Genomic DNA, 24414 nt, shown 5'->3' with positions numbered 1-24414 from the left:
TCTTTTCTTGTCAAGTTCTTGTCCCAGCTCTGTACCATGGCGGTGCCTTGAACCAGTGAGTTTTCATGATCAATAGACCGATTCGGATTGTGAGAGCAAGAATCATACCACAGCATGTGGAGAGAAGCATGCCCAGACCGAAGCAGCCCACAGGAGCACTTCACTAGACGAATACAAACGTTGTGCGAAGATGATCGACAGTTATAAGAATATCAAACCTGTCAGACTAGAAGTGCTCCAAGGCTGCCTTGTGAATGGAATCACAATGACGGAAGTGCGCATATGAGTTAGGACCAGTTGTAGTAGCTTGGAGATAATATGCAACAGTTCAACAGCGAGATCAATACCTCAATCAAGTTAGGATAATACCGTTGATGCATTCCTACATAATATTATACTTCCGATCCTTTTGTGTTTCTTGTTTACTCCGAGAGTGCAGGTGGAGAGAAGGTGTCAGTTGGCAAGTGCATATCTGAACGCACCTCAGCTTGCTGAGAAGTGGACGTGATCAGGCCGTTAGATAGCCGTCATCAATGTCCTGAGAGGACATGCCTACCTAGGTGGGTACGGAGTAGACGACCCATTGGCGGCTCTCGGTCGGATGATTGATGGAGGCCCAAAGGGATCGGGGCCGGGATCTAGCCCTGGAGCCGCTTGTCGGGAAGCCTTGGCCCCAATTTTAATGCGCATGGGTACCCGCGAAACCATTGAAACGAGCGCTGTGGCTGCCGGCGACGTGCTGCAGGTGTGCTGCCATGACTAAGTAGTGCGGCTTGCGTGGGCGACTAGGGAGATGGCGTTATTGCTGGCGCCCGCGCCGAGTGGAAAATTTGGCATGGTTGACGTGATTTCACGTGCTCAGCCTTATTAGCCGTCAGGCGGGCCAGATGAGACGAGGAAAGAGAGAAAGGCAAACAGCTGCATCTCGGAGCGCCGTACCGTACCAGACAGAGCGTGCGATACAGTCGTGATTGGCTCACAAGGAAAAGGCACAGAGACGAAGAGAAAGAAGGAAAAGCGTCTGGCTGTTCTCCCCCCTCGTCCCTCGTCCGTCCCGTCTCCCCTCTTAACGTGCTGCAAGATGGCTGTTGCTCGTGTCCGCGCTGCTGTCGTGGCCCCGGCATCCCTGACCAGGTCCGTCCTCACAATGGCCAAGCCCAGGCGAGGCTATGCTACCGTCACCTCCATCCCGGCCAAGGCCCACCACCGCATCGTCGTCGTCGGCGCAGGCAGTGCCGGTACCACTGTCGCCGCCCAGCTGGCGCGCTCCAACCTGCTCGACAAGCCTGACATTGCCATCCTTGACCCGGCCACGACTCATCACTACCAGGTAAGCTGGCGCTCAGCACGCCTCGAGAGATACCACAGACGCCCTCTTGGCTCTTGGCTTACACACCTCCCTCCTCCTTAGCCCGGATGGACCCTCGTCGGCACCGGTTTGAAGGGCCTTGCTGCAACCCAGCGGCCCCTGTCTTCGGTCATCCCCTCGGGCGTCAAGCACTACCCTCTCACCGTCGCCGCTTTTGACCCCGAGAACAACACCATCAAGACGTCCGAGGGTGTCGATGTGTCCTACGACTACCTAGTCGTCGCCCCGGGCCTCGAGACCAACTTTGCCGGCGTTGCAGGCCTCCAGGAGGCTCTGCAGGACCCCGAGGGCCCTGTCTCGTCCATCTACTCGGACAAGACGGTCGAGAAGGTCTGGAGAAATATCCAGGCCCTCAAGTCTGGCAACGCCATCTTCACCCAGCCTGCCGGCATCATCAAGTGTGCCGGCGCACCGCAAAAGGTCCTCTGGATGGCCCTGTCGCAGTGGCAGCGCGACGGCGTCCGGCCCAACATCGATGCTGCCTTCGCGACTGGCGCTGGCGGTACGTCAGAGACCACCCTTTAGCAGAAACACTGTGCTGTATACTGTGCTGTATCTTGTCGTCCACTGATAACAAGTCAATGAATGTAGCCATGTTTGCTGTGCCCAAGTACTCGCAAGCGCTCGAGTCGCTCCGCCAACAGCGCAACGTCGAGGGTCTTTTCCAGCACAACCTGACCGCCGTCGACGCCAAAACCAAGACGGCGACTTTTGTCAACCTGGCCGATGGTAACAAGAAGGTTGACCGGCCCTTTGACTTCTTGCACGTTGTGCCCCCGCAGAAGCCCTTCGAGTGGGTGGCCAAGTCTGCCTTGGGTAAGTGACCAGCCCGTCCCATCTGTTCTGTTCCTCTTTTATCTTCGCATTCGATGAGAAACGCCGCGCTAACGTCTTGGGCGCTCAGCTGACGAGGCTGGTTGGGTCGCTGTTGACAAGGCCACCACCCAGCATGTCAAGTAAGTCCCTCCCCGACACAAGATCTGCTACCACACATGATCATTGACATAGGAAAAGGTACCCCAACGTATTCTCACTTGGTGACGCATCTAGCCTCCCCAACAGCAAGACTGCTGCTGCCATCACCGCCCAAGCGCCCGTCCTCGTCCACAACCTGATCGCCTCCCTGTCCGGCAAGAACCAGGCACCCATGGCCGAGTATGACGGCTACGCCAGCTGCCCTCTTCTCACCGGCCACAACGAGCTCATGCTGTGTGAGTTCAAGTATGGCGGCGTGCCCAAGGAGACTTTCGCTGGCGTCTTTGGCGGCCAGGAGAAGCCGAGGAGAGTCTTCTATCACCTGAAGAAGGATTTCTTCGTAAGTCTTACATGCTTCCACTGCTCGGCCAGATTATGCAAACTGACCACAATCCGACTCAACAGCCCTACATTTACTGGAACAGCTTCGTCAAGGGCACTTGGTTTGGGCCCAAGGCGTATACGGCGCCCAAATACTAAAAGAAAAGCAGTAGAGTCTTCTACGTTGCATACAAGGAGTTCGGTCCACGGTCTTTTGCATAGAGCGTAATAGATTGTTTCATATTGATACCTCTCAAGTATTCACACCTACCACCGTCCTGCTGTGAGTGTATCCTCTGAAGGCAGAGGGTTCTTCAGGATTGGTCATGCCACCCACCTTACTCCGCCAGGCAGGTACTTGATCAATTCATCTCCCTTGCAGCGGGCCTGACACAAGGCAATGTGGCGTGACAGGGTTCTATTCGCTGATTACGCCCCCTTGGCATCGCTGACTTCGGGGACATGCTCTACCGTCGCCTCTACCTTCTCGGTCATCAACTCCTTGACGCCTTTGAGGAAGGCGACGGCCACGACAGCCAGCGCCACGAATGGGATGATGCTCGCCCAGGCGAGTCGGTACGCATGGGCATATTCCCACTTGCTCGCCTCTCCAGCCGCCGTCCAGACAGCTGCCGTGGCGCCGTCCACGCCGGCGAACTCGCCGGCCGCGAGAGCCTTGAGCAGCGCCGGCACGGATGCCGCCGGCAGTCCGGCGTCGAGAGCGGCCTGCGTGACGGCAGGCGCGTAGTGGGAGTCCAGGCGGCCCTTGATGATGGCGTCGAGGACGGCGGAGCCAAAGGCACCTCCGATGGCGCGCGCCGAGAAGGCCAGCCCCGTGGCTGTGGACAGGAATGCGTGCGGGGCGGTGAACTGCACGCAGGCGACCAGGAGCGTGAGGGGGCCGGACTGCCCGATGCCGGCGAGAACAGCGAAGACGATCTGCGGGGTGTTCCAGGACGGCCTGATGGTTGCGTAGCAGATGGAACTAGAGAGGGAAGCCAGCGTTAGCAAAAGTGGAAGAATCACCACAAGAAGCGAATACGTACACGACGAGAAAAATGACAAAGGTGACGACTAGAGGCGACCTGAGATCCTTGAAGCGAGTGGAATACCAGGTAATCGGTATGGACGCGACCATAGTCACTACCGTGTAGCTAAGCTGTCGAACAGAAATCCTCCACGAGTTTGTCTCGAACCCGAGGTTGAGGATGATCTGCGGCACAATCGAATTCACTGCGCTGTAAAAGATCCATCCCTCCACCGTAAAGGCGAAGACGGACAATGCAAAGTTTGCATTCTTTCGGAAGAAGACGTGCGCAACAAGTCCATCCGAACGGCCCTTCCATTCTGTTCCGCAGCATGTCAGTACGGCACAGAGAAGCTTTTCCAGTCCTCTCAACTGACTTACCATACAATGCAAACAGGACTAGCAGGCCGCATCCAATCCCAAGAGGTGCGGCCACATGGGGGTCTGACCATTTGTATGCCCCTCCAGCCCAGTTCAGGGCCAGTAGCATCAGTGTGGTGCTCGCCACAAAAAGCACAGACCCGATTGGATCACAGGCCCAGATGTATTCCTTGACGGTCATTCTCGGGAACTCTCTATTCTTTGGCGGCCAATAGAAGAGGAAGATGCCCAGGGACGTCAGTCCATGGAAGCCAGCTTGCATCCAAAAGATGTATCGCCAGCCGCCAGCATCTATGTTAGTGAGCGCACCGGCGCCGAGGGAACCAATCCTAAAACGCACGACATGTCAGCACGAAGACGGTAACTGCTGGCCAGGCACTTGGAGCAAAGGGGGGGGGGGGTTCCATACAGTCCACCAAGGGCGCCGGCTATGAAAGCAAGGCCGTTGGCCACAGCTCGGTATTTCAGGGGCAGAATCTCCGAGGGGATGGCTTGAACGATAGAGATGGTCGCCAGTGTCGTGCCGATGAGAATGCCACCCCCGATGAGCATACTCATGGAAGTCGCCTTGGCCGATATAACAGCACCTACGAAGGCAAGCAGCGGAGGCACGGCAGCCATGTACTTGCGGTCGAGGACATCAGACAGTCTGCCGACGAGAGGCGACAACACACTCTGCATAAGCAGCGGGCCCTGGATGATCCAGCCGGCGATGGCGCCGTCACCGAGGTCACGGACGATGAATGCAATAACCGACCCGGCAGCAACCACGACGAAAACCTGGGCGGTGATTCTGTTGAAGATGATCAGACTAGAACATTCTCTGTCTCTTTTAGTGGGGGTTTAGACTCACGCGAAGCAGGTGATCAACACCACAAGCTGGTGGGATCAGGTTAGCTAAACAAGAAAGGTCATCTCGTCGAATGAAAACGTACCCATGACCTCCAACTGAGGTCGATGTGTTCAGCATCGATGATTGCCTCCTGGTCAATGGGTATCACCTGAAGCTCTTCATGATGGTGGTGGTGGTGGTGGTGGTGAGGCTGATTCGTTGCTGGCTGGGTCTCGGGCACTTGTGCTGAAGGTGCGTGAGAAGCCGAAATCTTGTCGTCGTTGGATGCCATCCTTTCGCCTGCTGGTCCAGGGGTGGAAACAGAGTCGGTTGCAAGATTCGAAGTTGGGTACGAAGAGTTGTGCATGCGGCATCACCTCTATGTCCGAGACTTCAGGACAAAGCTGAACGGCCCAGTTATAAAGAATCGTCAGCAGTATTGATGGCAGAGCTACCAATGGACTGGAACCTGCCCCGAGGCTAAATGGGGGGAAACTGTTGGAGCTCACTACTACTCTTTACGGAGTAGGTCTTCCCCATTCCCCAGACCTCCGCACGAATGCCCCCGACGCGGGGACCGCAAGGCGCTAATATGTGGGCTTCATCTACTCATTGTCCTTTCGGCAGTTGTTAGTTAGCCCTAAACGGAACAGCGCTCAGACTCACAAGGTGTCATCTGCAGCACCCTCTGGTGCCAGCATTCTCCACTGAAGAGTTGATTGGGCCCATCTCGCCCTCGTTCTCTTCTCAAGATAAGCGATGTCAAGCCCAAGCACACCCACAGCACCTGATTAGTACCATTCTGCACACCGGGCGCGTTGCTTCGCATCAGACCGCGGGAAGTTACCGACTTGATATGGGCCTGCCCCTATGCAGTATGAAGTAGTAAACATTACAAGTCTTGTAGACACCACGGGAAAAGTGAAGTCTCAGAGTTAAGGGGGATGATTCACTAATTCGGGATCTGTCTCGAGTGGGCGACCCAGTACCCTATTCAGCTTCGCTTCATTCCACTAGCCCTGTGACACATCGCTGATTAATGATGACCCTGTCTCGTGTGGATCTATTGGGGAACTACTTGTACTGGGCATAGACACCTGAGTCGCATAATCAGGCGAGGAGGCGCCTTGGTTCGTCTTCTCCAGCGGCTTGGGGTCCGGTTGACCAGGAAAACCTCGGTAGTCAAACAGCGCCAGCACACCTCGATCCCTACTGCGGGCCACTACTAGAAAGACAGTCCCAGGCGATTTTAATCTTCCGCTCTCTCGATCCCGGCATTCCGGTTCCTCGCCAACTTGGCATGCACTAGATCTCCCGAGGTGAAGGCAAACGCCACGCAGTGATGCCGCGTGCTCCAATACCCCACAAACCCAGATCTAACCCCGCAAACGCAATGCTAGAGTTCGAGGTATCATCAGATCATGTCCGTGCTATCGTGGCACCCAGACTACTGTCTCTTCCCAGCCTCATCTGGAGCAATGCCCTACTACTACTACAGACACATTAGCCGCAAGCGTGCGAGGGGAAGGATACAGAACAAGAGCGCAAGGCCTGTTCCCTCTCCGACATGCCCGACCTCCAACCGCGAAAGGGTCCCCTGTCGCTTAACTAGTTTCTCTCCAAATCCAGATGGGGGTTCAGCTCTCGTTTCGCAAGTCTGCGGGTGCGCAGTCGCAAGGCCCTCGGCCTTCTTGAATGCCTGCTTCACACAGGCTTTGAATGTTGATTCTTGGTCGGGTCAATGGTTTCCGAGCAGTGTATCTGGCCGAACTTGTCGAGGCCAGAGTGCCATGCCTTCTTATCAGAGACGTCTAACAGGCAGCCAAACAGGCCTCCGGAATCAGCAATGCCGCTCGCGAGGCCGGCCAATCCCCCGTTGCAGCGTACCTCAGGTCAGCAGACTCTTGAGGCAGGAGTCGCTCTACCTGCCCTAGACTAGATGCGCAGCGTCCGTCATGAAGAGGAAGCGGCCGACACGCATTGACTTGGCCGGATGCTCCGCGGGCTGCATGAGCCATTCTTAACATATTTGAAGCTGCTAGCAAGTCGATACTCGCTGCGGTGGCTGTGGACAGACTGATCCGAAAAGGATCTGCTCGACGAATTCAACAACCACACTGTCGAAGCAGTGGTATATGAAGAAGCCACAGGTCGTCTTCGCTGTCAGCAAGGATCAGACCGTGCTCCTGGAGTCAACAATCCTGTAGCCAAAGTGTCCCCGCAGTCAAAGAGTAATGCTTACCAAGTAAGCAGTAATATCGGGTCACCAATAGACATACCAGGTTCAGACAATAATAGCACTCCGGGGCACCATTGGTGGAGAAAATGTATGCCCAGCCGTCGAGCAATACTTCACTCATCCAGGCAATGCTACCAACAGTTGTCGCGCCGTAGCTGAGGACGCGCGCGAAGGTTGACACCTTTTTCTGGTCATCCCCGTGGCCCTGGTGCATAATACCACCAAACTCTAAGCAAAAGGTTCGCCGATCCTTGGCAATGGGCGGTCTGCAGACGGGCGGGGACATGTGTGAGCGAATACACTGAACTTGCCGAACGTCACGTCGCATCTGCTACCCACGTGGATTTCGCCAGGTAGGTTTAATTGGACGACCAGTGGCCACAGAGCAGCCACAGACGCTTGCTGGATGGACGCAAAGAATACATCATTTCATCCCACCACCCCTTTCTCCCCGATTCAACTCTAAACAATAGACTCGCTGCTAGAATAGCTGAGCTAGGATCAGGACTCCTGGGAAATCGGGAAATCGAAAAATCGCAAACTGGGGGAAGAAATCCAGCGTCTATCTCCATCTTTCCCCCTCTTTGCTCCGTCAATGGGACTGCACACTGCTTTCAATGATGACCTCAAAGAGGTGGACGTGATCATCGCCGGAGGTGAGACCAAGACGCTGTCCTCTGGAACTATACATTTTGTCCATGCAACATACTGACGTCTGCTTTAGGTGGAACCTCCGGCTGCGTAATTGCCGGGCGGCTGGCCGAGGCGGATCCTGGGCTCTCTATTCTGCTTATCGAGGGTGGGAAAAACAACGAGATGCCTACCGTCTCGGTCCCTGCCCTCTTCCTCTCGCACATGCTGCCGGACAGCAAGACCAACATCTTCTACAAGGCCAGAAAGTCGAAACAAGTGGCCGACCGTGAGCTTGACGTCCTAGCAGGAGGCGTGCTCGGCGGTGGATCATCGACCAACTACATGATGTATAGTCGAGCCCAGCGCTCCGACCTGGACTCGTGGAACACCCCTGGCTGGTCGGCTGACGACCTGATACCATACATGCAAAAGGTAAGTTGACGCCCAGGCCCGTCACCAACACCGAAGCGCTTGACGGATGTGTCTGCCTGCTGATCCTGCCCCACGCGTTCAAGCTCGAGACCTACCATGGCCATGGGCCGAAGGAAGTTCACGGGTACGATGGGCCTATACACATCTCCAAAGGTACACACTATGCCACTCGTTTTCAAAACGACTTCATAGCGGCTGCAAATAAGCGCGGACTCCCGGAAGTTGAGGACCTCCAGCGCATGGACATGAACGACTGTGTGACAAGGGCGCTGCGATATATATCTCCCGATGGCGTTCGCTCGGATGCAGCATCGGCATATGTTCATCCAAAGCTCAAGGCCGGAACGCATCCGAAACTACACGTCCTCCTAGAGTCTCAGGTCATCCAGGTGCTTTTCGACCAAGACAAGAGAGCGACTGGCGTTGAGCTGAGGTCGAACCCGCTCTTCCATGATGAGATCACCATCAACACGGTCAAGGCTAGGAGGCTGGTTGTCCTCACTGCCGGCGCGATCTCGAGTCCGAGCATCCTTGAACGGTCCGGTGTTGGTGAAGCCAAAGTCCTCCAGCGTCTCGCCATCCCCGTTGTGGCAGATGTTCCGGGTGTGGGCCATGGCTACCAAGATCACCATTTAATCATGTACACATACAAGGCTGCCTTGAAGCCAGACGAGTCTTGGGACGGATTCATCAGTGGACGCCTCAATGTAGATCAGATGATCAAAGACAAGCACCCTATGCTCGGTTCGAATGCCCAGGATGTCGGCATCAGAATTCGCCCGTCAGATCAGGATGTAGCCACCCTTGGCCCCGCCTTCCAGATGATGTGGGATGAGCATTTCAGGGATATTCCCGACAGATCCTTGGCCTGTATGTCGGCCATTCCAGGGTAGGTGCTGCTTTGCTCCATATCAGAGATCGCAAACTGACCCCCTTACCAGGCTGGCGGATCAACGTAAGGGCTCAGATGGCCAGTACATGTCTTTATCGTGCTTCACCGTCCATCCCATGTCTCGAGGTTATGTGCACATCACGGGGCCAGGGATAGATGACCCGATAGACTTTGACACTGGCTATTTTGCCGGCGCAGGCAATCTTGACCTCAAGAAGCAGGTTTGGCTGTACAAAAAGCAACGCGAAATCTTTCGACGCATGCAGCTGTTCCGAGGAGAGTTGGCCTCCACTCATCCGCCCTTTCCGCCCGGGTCCAAATCGGCTTGCAAGGACTATACCGGGCCGCTTCCAGAAGACGTGGAAGATATTGAGTATTCAGCGGAGGATGACATGATCATTGAGCAATTCGTCCGTGAAAACGTTGGGACGACCTGGCACTCTCTCGGGACCTGCAAAATGGCACCGCGTGAAGACATGGGAGCCATTAATGCGAGTCTAAGCGTGCATGGTGTGAGGGGTCTCAAGGTGGCAGATCTGAGCATAGCACCGGGCAATGTTGGAGCCAACACGAACAACCTCGCCTTGACGGTGGGCGAGAAGGCGGCCGATATCTTTATCAAAGAACTCGGGCTCAAGAGGTAATCATGTAGCCGCCGTCTAGAATCCCGTGGTTGAATTAAATAGTGGATTCATTCCCAACGACACGACACACCCATCACCGCCGCAAGATCCCATTGCATGTCCATGTCTCCCTTGCGCCTTGAACCGAAAATGAATTCGGCCCCAATAGCCTCGCTCATCCAACGTAGTGGCCGTCTCTCAGCGCCTGTGTAGAGTCGCAATTGTCATCATAGTAGCTCCCTCTGACGAAGCTGGGTCTTGTTTCGTTGTTGTACGCAAGCCGAACTAGTGTATCCTGGTCTTCAATGTAGCGGGGCCATCCAAAATTGTCGGTCAGGGCATGCTCGGGGTCCTTTGTGAATTCGACGAAGACAGACTGCATGTAGACACTGATCTCGGCCTGAATCGTCGTGTCTGGCGCAAATGTGCTGGTGGTGCCAAATACCATGGCCACGTCGCCTACACAAAAAATGGAGACCAGTCAGCAAGAAGCCACAAGTCTCAGAACTTCATTAGACATCATAGAGGGTCTCTTCTCACTTCCGTGATAAGCATGCATCCATTGCAGAGGATTCTGGTTGGGCCACTCTCCAAAATAGCGATACCTCCAGATGGGAGACCCGATGACTTGCCTAGCCCTTCAACAGTAGTCAGCAAGGGTCGGCTCCAGATACTCTGCAAAGAAGAAGGCAAGGGCTTACTTGGCGGCTTTGGCAGCACGGCACACGAAAATGGTATCAGACAGGTTATCGATCACAGTTTGATTCGGCGGCACCATTGTCCTTGGGACCAGGCCCGCGTATTCGTTATCACAAGTACCTATTATTTGAGGCTGCTGGACGTCAGGGCTCGCTCTGTAGGAGGGAGGCAATGTAGGGTGAATGCGTACCAATTTGGAAAATCGCCCGCGGACTTGGATATCTGTGTAATTTGAGAATGTTGTTTGGTTGTCCCACTTGGGTAAAAAGGCCAGAGATTTTGCTGCCTTCGGGTCGTACGTTTGCAAGACATCGGCGATGTCCAACGGATCTGCCTGCTGCATGCACTCAAACTGTTCATCCTTGTCGCCGGAGGTGCAGTTGGCCTGGTTTGCCACGTAGGTGAAGTTGGAGTTGTCGTTGGGGTCGTTGGTGACCTCTCCTTGGCCGGACATCATAATGAAGCCCTTGACAAGCGGATCATGAGCCCTTGCATAATTGTACACGTCAACACAGGTGGCCCCTGCCGAATCGCCAAAAGAATCATCTGGTCAGGATTGCCGCCAAAGTAGTGGATATTCTGATATATCCACTTGACCACAGCTCGTACATCCAGAAAGCCGGGACTCAGCTGGCGTCCATCAAGAGCCTCGCCCCCCGGAAACCCAAATATGTTCACTCGATAGCTGAGTAATTCGTTAGAGGGCATTACCCAGATATCAGCGCTTGCGAAAAACGCACTTGATAGAGACGACAATGATGTCATCATGAGCCTCGACGATCACACTGCTCCATCCGCGCAAACGGGGAAAGGGGGGAGGCTATAGCACCAAGCCCCGACATCTAGTTGCCGTGGAGGGCCAGTCCCTCCACATCAGCCCGCGGTAGAAGAACTTGACACCAGCTGGATGCGGCAATTGATTGATATCGCCGAGTACACTTGCAGGTCCAGGAGGCACGAAGCAAGATATTTCACACGGATCGGAACCAGTGGTGAAGACACAGTCAGTACAGAGCATGAGGAAACAAGTTGGCCGGGAAAACGATTGACGACACGGATACCGCCATCAAATCTGCATGATTCCATAGTTCTTGACCCCAGATAGGCCTCCTTCAGCACATCGCTTCTGGCACTAAATCCGGACTGGCCCAGTTTCCCCGCGTCGAGGATTTACGGTCTGTACCTAAATGGCCCTGCCTTCCCCACAGATCGATGCTCGATGAATCAGTAGTCATCTCTGCGCGGCCCACCCTCATGTGCACCTGGCTGCATCGCCATGGAGGAAAGGCACGTTAGTCTCTTGAATCACCATGTCTTCTATATTTCAAAGACCTGAACGATGATACTCACGTCATTATGCTCTCTGCCTCTCGAAGTCTACGGTACAGGATACCCGACCCGGGTGCTGACACAACCAATGACAGCTTGGTCTTGCCCTGTGGTATAAGTTCTCCTTGCCGTCCGCTCCGTCGCCTTCAACAACTTGTTCAGGACAGTCGATCAGGCTCAATCTCTCTCCCTGCATCTGCAGCAAGCCAATATGATGCACTCGACCCTCATAGTCTTGGCAGCTCTCTGTCAGCCGCGGCTAGCTCTGACAGCCCTCCCCGGGAGCACAGATTGCGGTGCCATCGCCGGCTGTGATCTATTGGTCGAAACTTCACTCTTTACCGTCCAGGGTGCTGTATCTCCCGAGACGCCTAAGGTCCGCCAGTTCCTTGGCATCCCTTTTGCAGAAGCACCGGTACACGAATTGCGTTTCCGCCCCCCTGTCACTAAGAAGCCCACAAACGAGGTCATCAATGCGACAAGGTATGGGCCATACTGCATAGCGCACGGTCGCAAGAAACCACCAGCGAAGCCCTTCCAGCTGCCCGGGGGACAACAGCCGTCAGACCAAGTTCAGTCGGAGGATTGCCTAACCCTGGACATTTGGGCGCCCCGGGCAGCATGTGTAAGTGAACGGGTTGGAGCGCGTCGACCGGCGGTCGGCAGGCAGGCCGTAATGATCTGGATACACGGCGGGGCCCTGGTCAACGGGGCAAGCTCACCTCCAAATATGAGAGGCACCAAGGTAGATGTGTTGGGGTAGTGTCGATCAATTTATACTATAGCCCGATGCGAACGCTTGAAAGATGATGAGACACTGGGTGCCTGTTGGGAACCCTTGCCCCTGGTCTGCGGCTATTCAGCGTAGGCAGGCGAGTGCGGTCTTGGATGGCTTTGGTGTTGTTAGCAGTTTGAAGTGAGAGCGAACAAGATCAGGCCTCCGACAGGTGTGCTGGTATTAGAGGCAGTCAAGTCGCTTCATGCATGTTGCACCCAATCAGTCGAGTCGAGACACTGTGCTTGACTTCCTCGAGGGCTCGCCATCACCAAAGGAAAGCTTTTGAATTACCCTAAACGCTATGCAGAATTGCAATGCTACATAAAATGTTGAGTACAGACAGTGGCTGCGATATCGCCATTGTTTCTTTCAAAAAGAGCCAAAGTCAAGTGGCGCGAGGATCATGAACCGGGTTGTGAGCCCACAGGGCTCGCCATGAAACTAGTCAGGATGGTAATGACAGTAGTGTAGACCATGCCGACAACGCCGAGAACCATCATGGCGACGTCACCAGCCTTGGCCGCGCTCGACTCTGCAACCCCAATGTAATGCAGATAGGCTGGGTAAACATAGACCAGGGGCACGCAGGCAACCGAGCCAATCAATGCGACGAAGCGGTCGAGATTGGCAGAGCCACCGATGGAGACGGCTATGCAGACGGCCACGAGAAAAGCCCTGAACGAGTTCTTCTTCCACTTGGTGGCGAGATCCCGCTTGCCGGAGCGGTGGCCAAAGATGCGACCCTCGAGGATGCGCATGGCGGGGAACAGCTGGACAGGGTTCCCGATCAGCACGGCGAGGGCGTACATGAACTGCACCGCGTTGACCAGCTTGCTGTCCTGCGGGTAGTTGTTGATGACCTCGATCTGCGTGTCGGAGCCGAAGGTGGCGTACCCGAGCGCGCCGACAGAGGTGAAGATGCAGGTGATGAGCAGCATGACGGCGCCCAGGAGCCATTCGAACTTTTCCGGGTTCTGCATGGACGACTGGATGGGCAGGATGAGGCCGATGCCTTCAAAGGTGAAGATGCAAGCGCCGATGGTCAGGGTGTAAGCGTGCGGGTTGAAGAGTCGGACAGAGGGGTGCATGCCTTGGGTTGCCAGGGTGCCGACGTCGTAGTAGTAGATGTAGACGAGGCCGATGAGGATGAAGGCATCGGCAAGCAGCGCGGCAGGACCCAGCTTGGAGATGTTGCGGATGAAGGAGAGCGGAACGATGAGAACGGCCTGGATGGCGATGAGGGCGGTCGTGGTCAGCGGGCTGGCGCCGTGGGTGACTGCACGCAGAAACGACGACCAGTTGTCGGCCACAAATACCAGGCCGGTGCAGACGAAGCCGAGCTGGGAGAGCGTGACGGAACCGAGGATGATGGCGCGCATCCGCTCGCCGGCGATGGCCCGGCCGATGTCGCCGTAACCGCCGCCGTAGCGGGCCCTGCACTGGAGCAGGAGGTGGAAGGCGAGCATTGAGACGGCGGCTAGGAAGAGCATGGCCATGGACGAGAAGAGAATGCCGCCGTTGTTGAAGGCTTTGGGCAGAAACATGATGCCGGTGCCGATGAAGGCCTTGAGGAGGGTGAAGAAAGTCTTGGTGGTGCCGGCGTCGCCCTTCCTGGGCGCAGACCTCGAGGATCTGGACCGCGGCAGAAGGGGCCGCGTCTCGGTCGCCACCAGGCCTCGATCATGGTCGTCGACGTCGTGGTGGTCGCCATCCTCGTCATCCTCGATGGCCTCTTCGTCGTCCGAGTCGGCGAGGTCCTCGCCGGCAAAAGCGCCGTACAAAGCGAGAAACTCGACAAAGTTGCGGGTTACGGGGAGGTCGGCACCGCCGGTGAAGCCGTGGCGCTTCTGGAGGACGAACTGGCGGCGAAAGCCCTGGGGCTCGAGCTGGGCGGCGGTGGGTAGAACACCGTCGGGGGTGTCGTTGCCTCTGCGAGGGTGAGAGAAAGTCTGCGATCTTTGCGGGCCGGGGAGGCGGGCGTTGATCTTGAAGAGGCCACGGTGGATGTCGCCGCCCTGCAGCAGGAGAGAGGATTCTTGCTGCTGCTGGTTCTGCGGCTGCTCGGGCGCCGAGGTGAGGTCGGGCGCCGACTGGGACGCGCGCCGCTCCGGGCCTTCAGACCCAGCGTCGGCGGGTACTCCGCCGTCAAAATCCGCCGTGTACCCAGAGGGCAGGTGCGCTGCTACCACAGCGGCATGGCGCTCGTCATCCCGCTGTTGCTGATCGTCCAAGACGGCCGAGGAGAAGGACGACGGGGCGTGGAAGGACATGGCCGGTGGTGACGTAGGAGCAAAGAGAATGGGGAGAGGTAGAGGATCAACAGCCCATTGAGCACTGGATCGGATGTTCCATCCAGATCCAGTCCAGCCAGATAGATCCAGCAGCCGAGTTGGGATGCGCGCCTGTGAAGCGTGTGGTCAGGTGCCTTTACAACCCGAAGATGGGACAAAGACTTGAGAATTTGTGGGAGATGATTCGATTGGTCTGAGAAAATATCCAAGAATGAGGCGGAGAGAATGAATGGCTGGATCCATGGATTGAGTGGGGGTTGGGTGGGGGTGGGGGGCGCTGGCAGAGAGCGGCCCTCCAGCTGTCGCGCGTCTGCTGGAAATCCGCCTTAGTTGCATGCAGTGCATCGATGTGGAGACCACCCAGATGGATCATTGACGCAGCCCTGGAGGTTCATGGGTGCCGGAACAACTGTGGAGGGCCGCCCTACTTGTAGTGCCGTCCCATCCACATCGCCTGCCACAGATTCACCGCTCAGTCTTGGAAGTGTTTGTGGGCTTGAACGCTGCGTGTCCGGCTGGGTTGTCGCAGTGCCAGTCCTGGTTCTGTCCACGTGGAGCATCGGGTAGGCCAACGATGGCGTATATCCCGTGCCTCGAGCACTGCACAGAGAGGATACTACGTCAGCTGTTCCAACCTGCCCTCTGCCCGTCACTGTGCACCTGTCCGGAGCCACACTATATATCAATGGCCCTGTCTAGGTACTTAAACCTTTTCTCTTCGATAATCATACGGTTCATGTCATCCTTGAAGTGGCGGAAATTGGTCGGCAAGCCAAGGAAATCCAGGAATTCGGCATCCTTGTCAGTGAAGAAATATCCCAGAGACTTGTCAAGGAAGTAGTCTCACTTCTCCAGTCCCAGCACCCCCTGTGGAGCATGTCAAAACCGATGCTTCCGGCCCGGAAAGCCATTCATGGAGTTCTCCATCAATAACCACCGGCCGAGGCACGCCTAGGGCGGCGAATACGACTTAGCCATTGGCCTACAGTCAAGCAAGCACTTGGTTTGTCCTTTGTAATTAACCACTTCGGCACCCAGTCTGGTCAGCAAGCTATCTTACCCGTCTGATCGACCCATGATGACCGCTACATATAATTCGTGGTACGTTGTGTCCACATTCATTTGCCCTTGCCATCTAGCTTGAAGCTATCAACCATCTTATCAGCAGCTGATTCCTTGGCAATATCATAGCTGCCTCGAATAGAACATATTGGGCATGAGGGCGATTCTGAGCACCTGATCATGGAGGATACATTTGCTAATCCAAATGGGCCCTTAATTATCCAGCTATCTGCAATTTGGTTTGTTCCCAAGTCTCGATGCTAGCTTATATCCAAGGACTAAGCCGACGAGGCCCTTGCTGCCCTGATCAGGTATCACAGCGAGGAGGAAGAGACTCAGCTGGTGCTTGAATACAGCAAGATTCAGGCACCTATTGTTAGACCAGATTCTGGCTAGCATAGATATCTGGCTTATCTAAGCAAGTTGTATAAATATATAACTAAGTAGTGTTTCTATGAAATACACCTTATATCAAAGATATAAGATGTAAAGTCATACTAAACTTAATTTAGACTAGTTTCCTCTAGATATCTTCTATAACTAGTCTTCTTTAAAGAAAGAGAGAAGAATATAGAAATAGATATAATAAGCAGTCTAATAATTAAGAGTTTTAGTATTATAATTTAAAGAAAAAGTAGCTATAATTATTAATATAAGCTTTAAAAAGTAAAAATAAAAGTATTCTCTCTTAAAGGGTTTATAACTATAGTATAATTCTATAGTATTAGATTGATTGATTAATTAGAATCTTATATATAAGTTATTTAAATAGCTTTTATTAACTTTATTTAATTTATAACTCTATTAAAATAACTATTAATATAATAAAACTACTTCTATTTCTTCTTTCTTCTTTAAAGATACTTAACTATCTTCTTTAAATACTCTAGCTATAGTTAATATTTATTAATATAGAAGAGTTAGTTAAGATTTAGATTATTAGATATCTTCTTATTAAGAATATATAGACTTTTAAGTAGTTTTATTATATTAATAGTTTATAAAAGCTTATATTTAAAGACTAAAAGACTATAGATATTAATAATATTAATTTTATTAGTAATATTATAAAGTCTATTTAAATAGAGCTTAAAGAAAATAAATTCTTTAATCTTATTAAAGAGATATTTATTCTTCTTATTAGATATTATAAGAATAAGAAAGATTAATATCTTATTAATAGACTTAAGTATATAGATTAGGTTATTTAATAGAGAAGAGGCTTAAAAGTCTTAATAGAGAATATACTTAAGAGTCTTAATATAGATAAGTATAAGAGATAGACTTAAGAGAGTAGAAGAATAGATTATTTTATATATATTTAAAACAACCTCTTAGTAATAGCCTTAAATATATTAGAGCTTATAGGATGGATTACTTATTACTAAAGGACTGTTTATTATAATAATTTAATTATGTCTGTTATTATTAAGTAGGTGTAGCATTCTCTAAGACTTGTATGTCCGGCCTCACAAACTTGCACGTACAGACATCTAGACGAGTTGACTTATCAGCCGGCTATAGGCTGAACCATAGTCAAGAGGTCAAAAAGTCTGGGACCGATTCCAGACGTCAACTATAGTTAAGAGGTCTAAAAGTCCAGGACCGATTCCAGGCCTTGGACCCATATCAGAGACGGTCAGCAGCTGTCAGGCTTAAGGGCCTTTGTGGTTAGGAGACCGTGCTTGATCAATCCTATAGATAATAATAATTATATTCTTATTATTAGGTACTGTTATAGTATCTCTAGAATATAGGTATTATGTTTATTATGTCTCTTTTAACTATATTATATTAATAGTGTAACTTAGCTTGTATCTAATAGGTATATTAAAAATAAATAAAATAGATATATAAGTATATTATAAAAATAATAATCTATCTTTTAAATAGTTTAAATAATTAGAAAGAATTTAAAGAAATCTTTTCTTTAAAGCTTATTATTAAAAGAGTTATCTATTTAATTAATATTAATAATTTAAAGAACTTTTTAATAATCTATCTTTAAAAGTTAAGATAATTAAATTTAAAGAAATATAAAGCTAAGATTTAAATTAATAATTTAAAGTTTATTTATAAAGAAGAATCTATATTAAATCTAAGTTAATTTATATTTAAAGATTTCAAGACTTTAAAGATAGAATAATAAGAGTTTTAATATAATAAAAAGATCTATAAGAGAAAGATAAAAGAAATCTAAAAGATAATTAATTAGCTTAATAAAAAGATTACTTCTTATTATATAAAGACTTATAGTTCTAAATAGATAGACCTCTCTATAAATAAGAATCTTATAGAGTTCTTTTTAAATCTAAAGTAAATATATAGAATAGATAAATTTATTTAATATAAATAAGCTAGAGATTATTATTTTAAGATATTAAAATAGATTTTAAATCTTAAAGATAACTAAAAAGAATAGATTACTTTATAAAAAAAGATAATATAAATAGTAAAGTATATAAAAATAGATAAAGTAATTTAATTAATCTTATAATTCTCTAATCTTATTAAGTATCTTAAGAGATATTTCTAGATCTTTATAAGAGTTAAATAAAACTAATAGAGGAACTTAATTAATAATAATTAATATAAGCTAGCTATCTTTATAACTTATTTCTATTAGAAAATTATAAATATATCTATAATATCTAAAAGAAGTTAAATAAGAGATAGAGTAATAAAAAGAAGCTTTAAACTAATATTTTAAGATATAGAACTCTTAAATGATAAGTAAAATAAATTATTAAATCTAATAAGTAGATATAACCTCTTAAAATAAGTAAAGATTAATACTTCTATAAAGAAAAAGAGTTAAGAAGAGATTTATATTCTCTATAACTATTATTATATTATATTAAATATAATATCTTATTAAATAGTCTTTTTTAAGAATAAGCCTATCTAAATCACTTTTATTTAAATATAAACTAAAGACTAGAAATAAAGATTAAAGAAGAATCTAAAGATATAAGAGTTATATAAGAAGTTAAAGAAGTAAGATAGGAAGTCTAATAGTTAATTATATTAACTACTAATAAGTTAAGTTATAATATTATAGAAAGTAGTTATATTTCTTACTTTTAATCTTAAATACCTATTATAAAACTTAATAATTCTAAACTTTAAATCTATCTTATACCTATTTAATAAAATATTTTATTTCTATAACTATAAATATATATAATAATAAGAGAGGATATTTATAGATATAAATTACTTATCCATATTAAGATATAGAAAAGTAGTTCTAGAAGTAAGAAATTAGATAAATAAGCCTTATTTCTTAATCTAAAGTAATATAGTCTACTATCTATAGATTAGAACTAATCTTATATTATTTTAAAGGCTATAATAATTAGGATATTAATAGGATTAAAGAGATAGAAAGAATATTCTAAGATATAGTAATAGATAAGTTCTTTATAAGCTATTTAACTATTATAAGCAGTATATTCTAAAATACCTCTCTATTTTAATAAATCAAGCTATATTTATAATAAGATAACTATATTTCAACTTCTAAATAAGTAAAAAGCTAAGAAAAGTAGATATAGTAATCTAGTACTAATAACTAGGCTATCTAGAACTAAAGGCTTTAGAATACTTAATTAACTATATATATAGTATAAGAATTAAAGGCTCTTTAATAATTAAATATAATATCTATAGAATTAGAAAGATAAAATAGTAGAAGTATTATAAACTATAGAAATAAAGCTTAGAATCAGACTTCTAAGTATTAATTAACTTCTATAACTTTCTATCTAGAATCTATAAATTTATCTTATATATAGTAATTATAGATTAAATATCTAATTTTATATAAGACTATTACTTTAAGTAATATAATACTCTAAGTCTTCTCTTAATACTATAGAATTTTACTTAAATAATATAAATATAGTATTAAGTTAAGATATAAGTTATAGAAGTAAATAATAAGCTATAAAAGGCTAGTTTAATCAGTATATAGTTTAATTAAGCTAGAATTTAGATTAAAGAATCTATATTATAAACTTAATAATAGAATAGCTCTAGAGAATATATTAAGAGGATAGTAAAAGAGAAGGCTAGATTAATATAACTCTAAAGTAGCTTATCCTTAGAGTTATAGCTAAAACTAATATAAATAGCTATATATATATTTAATTACACCCTAAAGTATATACTTAAATAAAAGATATTATATAAGAAGTTTCTTTTAGTAATTCTAGACTTCTCTAAAGATAATCAATCTTATATTACTTATCTAAAGATTATTAGATATAAGATATTTATTAGAATAATAAATATCTAAGAAAAGTAATAATATCTAAAATTAAGATTAAATCTAAAGACTTAGATTAAATATCTAGTTAGATATAACTCTAGTAATATATTTTATATCTAGAATCTAGTTATAAACTAGATATATATAATAAGAGACATCCTCTTTAATAAATAAGACTTATCTAGTCTAAATAAAGCTTAAATAAAGAAAATAATTAATAAGTAAACTCTTAAGAGAATATAGAACCATCTATAATAAATTATATCAATATAATAGAGATTAGTAGATAAAGTCTTAATATTATTAAATAGATAAGATAAGCTTAAGATTCTAAATTTAAACCTTAGAGATATTATTTAGAACTTACTAATTAATATTAAGAATCTAAAGATAAAAGAGCAGTCTAATAAACTAAAATATATTAAGTCTTACTTTATACTCTTTCTAATACTATTAAAGTTATTAACTATAGTATTTCTAGTCTCTTTAATTAAAGAAAGAAGGTAAATACTAGATAAGATATAAGTACTACTATAAGAGATTAATATAGCTAATTAAGTATTCTATATAGAAATAATAACTTTATTAATCAGAAAGATAAATAGAAAGATTCTCTTTAAAGCTATATAATATTAAATAGGTTATAGAAAATCTAAACTATTAAAGAAGCCTAGGATATAAGAAATAAAGTCTATTTAAGATAAGAAATACTTTTATTAAAGATATCTATCTCTATTATCTAGCTTCTATAGAGGATTAAAAGAATATTAATTTAAAGTAGAATTTCTTTAAATTAAGAAGAACTATTTATAAAGTTATATTTAAATAAAATCTTAAATTAAGATTTTAAGCTATAATCTATAGATTAATAACTTCTAAATATTAGACTATATATAGGTTTATATATATAAGACTAATAAATATAGATATCTCTATAAATATAAAGCTAGACTAATAATTTATAAAGGCTAATAGTAAAAGTCTATAGTAGAAGAGATATATATATTAACTCTTATAGCTAAATCTTTTAGAACTCTTTTAATAATTATTATAAGATTTAATCTTAAACTTAAATAATTTAATATTATAAATATATTTATAAATCTATCTATTTTATTTTCTTTTAATATACTTATTAGATATAAGCTAAGTTATACTATTAATATAATATAATTAAAAGAGACATAATAAACACAATACCTATATTCTAGAGACACTATAATAATATCTAATAATAAGAACATAATTATTATTATAGATTGATTAAGTACAGTCCTCTAACTATAAAGGCCCTTAAGCCTGATAGCTACTAGCTCTAATATAGGTCTAAGGCCTAGAATTAGTCCTAGACTTTTAAACCTCTTAACTATAGTTAAGGCCTAGAATTAGTCCTAGACTTTTTAACCTCTTAACTATAGTTTAGCCTATAGCTAGCTAATAAGTTAACTTATCTAGATATCTATATATATAAGTTTATAAGTCTAGATATATAAGCTATTCTTAAAGAATATTATACCTACTTAATAATAGATATAATTAAATTATTATAATAAACAATCTCTTAATAATAAGTAATCTATTCTATAAGCTATAATAATATATTTTAAGACTATTACTAAGAGATTGTCTTAAATATATATAAAATAGTCTATCCTTCTATTACTAGCTCTCTTAAGTCTATCTCTTATACTTATCTATATTAAGACTCTTAATTATATTCTCTATTAAATAATCTAATCTATATCTATATATACTTATATAATATTAATATATATATCTAAGACTATTAAAGAGATACTATTCTTTCTTATTCCTATAGTATCTAATAAGAAGAATAGATAACTCTTTAATAAAGTTAAGAAGTTTATCTTCTCTAAGTCTAATCTAGATAAACTATATAAGGCTGTTAAGATAATTAATTATACTAATAACTATAGCCTTTTAAGGTTTAGATACAGCCTACTAAAGACTATTAATATTATAGAGCTACTTAAGAGTATGATTATTCTTATAGATATAGAATCTAATAATCTAAATCTTAACTAACTCTTTAATATTAAGAAATATTAGCTATAGCTAGAATATCTAAGGAAGATAGTTAAGTGTCTTTAGGGAAGGAAGGAGGAATAGGAGTGATTTTACTATATTAATAGTTGTTCTAGTAGGGTTGTAAATTAAATAGAGTTAATAGAAGCTACTTAAATAACTTATATATAAGATTCTAATTAATTGATCAATCTAATACTATAGATTTATATTATGGTTATAAACCCTCTAAGAGAGAATATATTTATAAATATAAATTTATATAATAATATATTTATAAGAGCCCTTCTAGGCTATTAAAAGCTAGAAAAGGATATAAGAATCCTTCTCTTTAAGAAAGCTTTATATAATCTATAAATCATACCTTTTTTATAGTAAATAAAGCTTAAAAGCATCCTATAGAGTATAGATCTTAATTTAATATTATATAAGCCTTATTATTACTAGAAGAATAGAATACTATTCTTCTTCTATATAGATAATATTATAATAATATATTAATAATATTAAGAATAAGCTATAAATAAGATATTAAAAGCTTTAAAGAGTAAATACTAGCTTATAAAAGGAGGTAATCTATAATAGTTTCTAGAGATAGAGGTTATTTAAGATTAAATAAAGAGTCTAATCTAGCTAGCTTAGATAATATATCTAGAAAAATCTATAAGCTTTAAATTTAAATTATATACTTTATAACTCTAATAGATAAAATAGAGCTTCTCTTATATACTAGAGTTATTAAACTAAGTATTATTAATTAATATTAGTATATAGTTAGCTTATTACTATATATAGTAGTTATTATTTAATCTAATATAGTCTTTATAATATTAAGACTTATTAGATTTCTAATAAATCCTAATCTAGAATATATAGAAGCTATAAATTAAGCTCTATATTATATATTTAATACTTATTTCTTTACTTTATAGCTTAGAGGTAGAGATAATTTAGTAATCTATAATAATATATCTTTTACTAATAATACTACTAATAGAAAGAGTTTATAGGCCTATATAATAAGACTATTTAGTAGGATTATTAGCTAGAGAGCTAGTAAGTAAGAGATAGTTATAATCTTAACTATAGAAATCAAACTTTTAGTACTTACTTAAGTAGAAAAGAAAGAACTCTTTTAATAGAGACTACTTTATAATCTAAAGATTAAGCTTTAAAACCCTATTCTAAAGCTCTATTATAATAATCAGTAGATAATTAGCCTATTAGAAAATATAATAGAAAAGCTAAAGATTAAGCTAAAATATATAGATATCTATAATTACTAGCTAAAAAAATATATTTAGAGAGAAATAATCTATATTTTCTATAAATAAAGCTTAAAGATAATTATTAATAGTTTAACTAAGACTTTATAGAATAATTAGTTTATTAAGAGTTATTATTAACTAGAGCTAGTTAATATTAAAAAGAAAATTAAAGCCTAAAGAATAATAGATCTATAGAAGTATTTACTTAATAAAATCCTATAGGATCTTTAAATTATATAAGCTAGAAAAGAGGTTATATTTTATATATTTATAACTTATTTATAGAAATAATATAATAATTTCTAATAAGAAGTAGTTTTTATTAAGCTATAAGAGTAAGAGTTCTATCTAGAGTAGAGAGAACTAGATAAAATAAATAAATATCTACTTTAAGATATAAGATCTAAAATTAATAAATATATCTTATCTAAATAAGATAAGAATCTTTAGAGTAAGAAAAAGTACTATCTTAGTAACTAGCTAGAATAATCTTAGCTATAGTATAATATTTCTTCTTCTCTTAAAATAAGATATAAATTAGTAAAATAAATCTTATATCTAAAATATATAACTTATCTTACTCTTTTTAAGACTGCTATTCTAGATATAATCTAGAAAGAATAAAATAACTAGAAGAATATCCTATAGACTAGTAGTTAGAATTAGTAAAATAAAGCTTATTTTAAGTAAAGAAGATATATATATAGAATTATAATAGCCTTTTATAGTATAGTAGTTATAATATATATCTATAATATCTATATTATAATATTAGCTATTACTCTTATCTATAAGAGTAGAATAGATATAACTAAGATAAGAAGAGACCCTTTTAGTCTTAATATTATAAAAAGATTAGACAAGCTTTAAAATAATAAAATAAAGTATAAAATATATAGATAAGCAGTCTTAACAATCTAGTTAATATAATAATTCTAGGTCTT

The 24414-nt window shown here is 43.7% G+C and overlaps 5 protein-coding genes across 5 annotated transcripts; 2 read left to right on the top strand and 3 right to left on the bottom strand.

The window, feature by feature from the left end:
• Positions 1 to 1081: 1081 nt before the first annotated feature.
• On the top strand, positions 1082 to 2824 carry E0L32_012010 (uncharacterized protein; the record flags this gene model as incomplete). The annotated part of the gene is made up of 6 exons (XM_031134804.1): positions 1082 to 1330; positions 1412 to 1871; positions 1961 to 2185; positions 2274 to 2325; positions 2378 to 2684; positions 2750 to 2824. 6 exons carry the CDS (start codon positions 1082 to 1084, stop codon positions 2822 to 2824), a joined length of 1368 nt encoding a protein of 455 aa, XP_030999394.1.
• Positions 2825 to 3094: 270 nt separating this feature from the next.
• On the bottom strand, positions 3095 to 5197 carry E0L32_012009 (uncharacterized protein; the record flags this gene model as incomplete). The annotated part of the gene is made up of 6 exons (XM_031134802.1): positions 3095 to 3650; positions 3712 to 4012; positions 4074 to 4402; positions 4483 to 4866; positions 4927 to 4952; positions 5009 to 5197. 6 exons carry the CDS (start codon positions 5195 to 5197, stop codon positions 3095 to 3097), a joined length of 1785 nt encoding a protein of 594 aa, XP_030999393.1.
• A 2542-nt stretch (positions 5198 to 7739) lies between these two features.
• On the top strand, positions 7740 to 9745 carry E0L32_012008 (uncharacterized protein; the record flags this gene model as incomplete). Its single annotated transcript, XM_031134801.1, has 4 exons — positions 7740 to 7800; positions 7869 to 8209; positions 8293 to 9098; positions 9151 to 9745. 4 exons carry the CDS (start codon positions 7740 to 7742, stop codon positions 9743 to 9745), a joined length of 1803 nt encoding a protein of 600 aa, XP_030999392.1.
• Positions 9746 to 9899: 154 nt separating this feature from the next.
• On the bottom strand, positions 9900 to 10880 carry E0L32_012007 (uncharacterized protein; the record flags this gene model as incomplete). The annotated part of the gene is made up of 3 exons (XM_031134800.1): positions 9900 to 10183; positions 10265 to 10362; positions 10426 to 10880. 3 exons carry the CDS (start codon positions 10878 to 10880, stop codon positions 9900 to 9902), a joined length of 837 nt encoding a protein of 278 aa, XP_030999391.1.
• A 2051-nt stretch (positions 10881 to 12931) lies between these two features.
• Positions 12932 to 15898, bottom strand: E0L32_012006 (uncharacterized protein; the record flags this gene model as incomplete). The annotated part of the gene is made up of 3 exons (XM_031134799.1): positions 12932 to 14932; positions 15250 to 15358; positions 15882 to 15898. The coding sequence occupies 3 exons, from the start codon at positions 15896 to 15898 to the stop codon at positions 12932 to 12934; spliced, it is 2127 nt and encodes a 708-aa protein (XP_030999390.1).
• Between the last annotated feature and the right edge of the window lie 8516 nt (positions 15899 to 24414).

This window comes from Thyridium curvatum, assembly GCF_004353045.1.
Source record: "Thyridium curvatum strain D216 chromosome Unknown NODE_130_length_63205_cov_82.165224, whole genome shotgun sequence".
Classification (NCBI taxonomy): domain Eukaryota; kingdom Fungi; phylum Ascomycota; class Sordariomycetes; order Thyridiales; family Thyridiaceae; genus Thyridium; species Thyridium curvatum.
The sequence above is the reverse complement of the archived record's forward strand: the minus strand, read 5'-3'. Positions and strand labels throughout refer to the sequence as shown.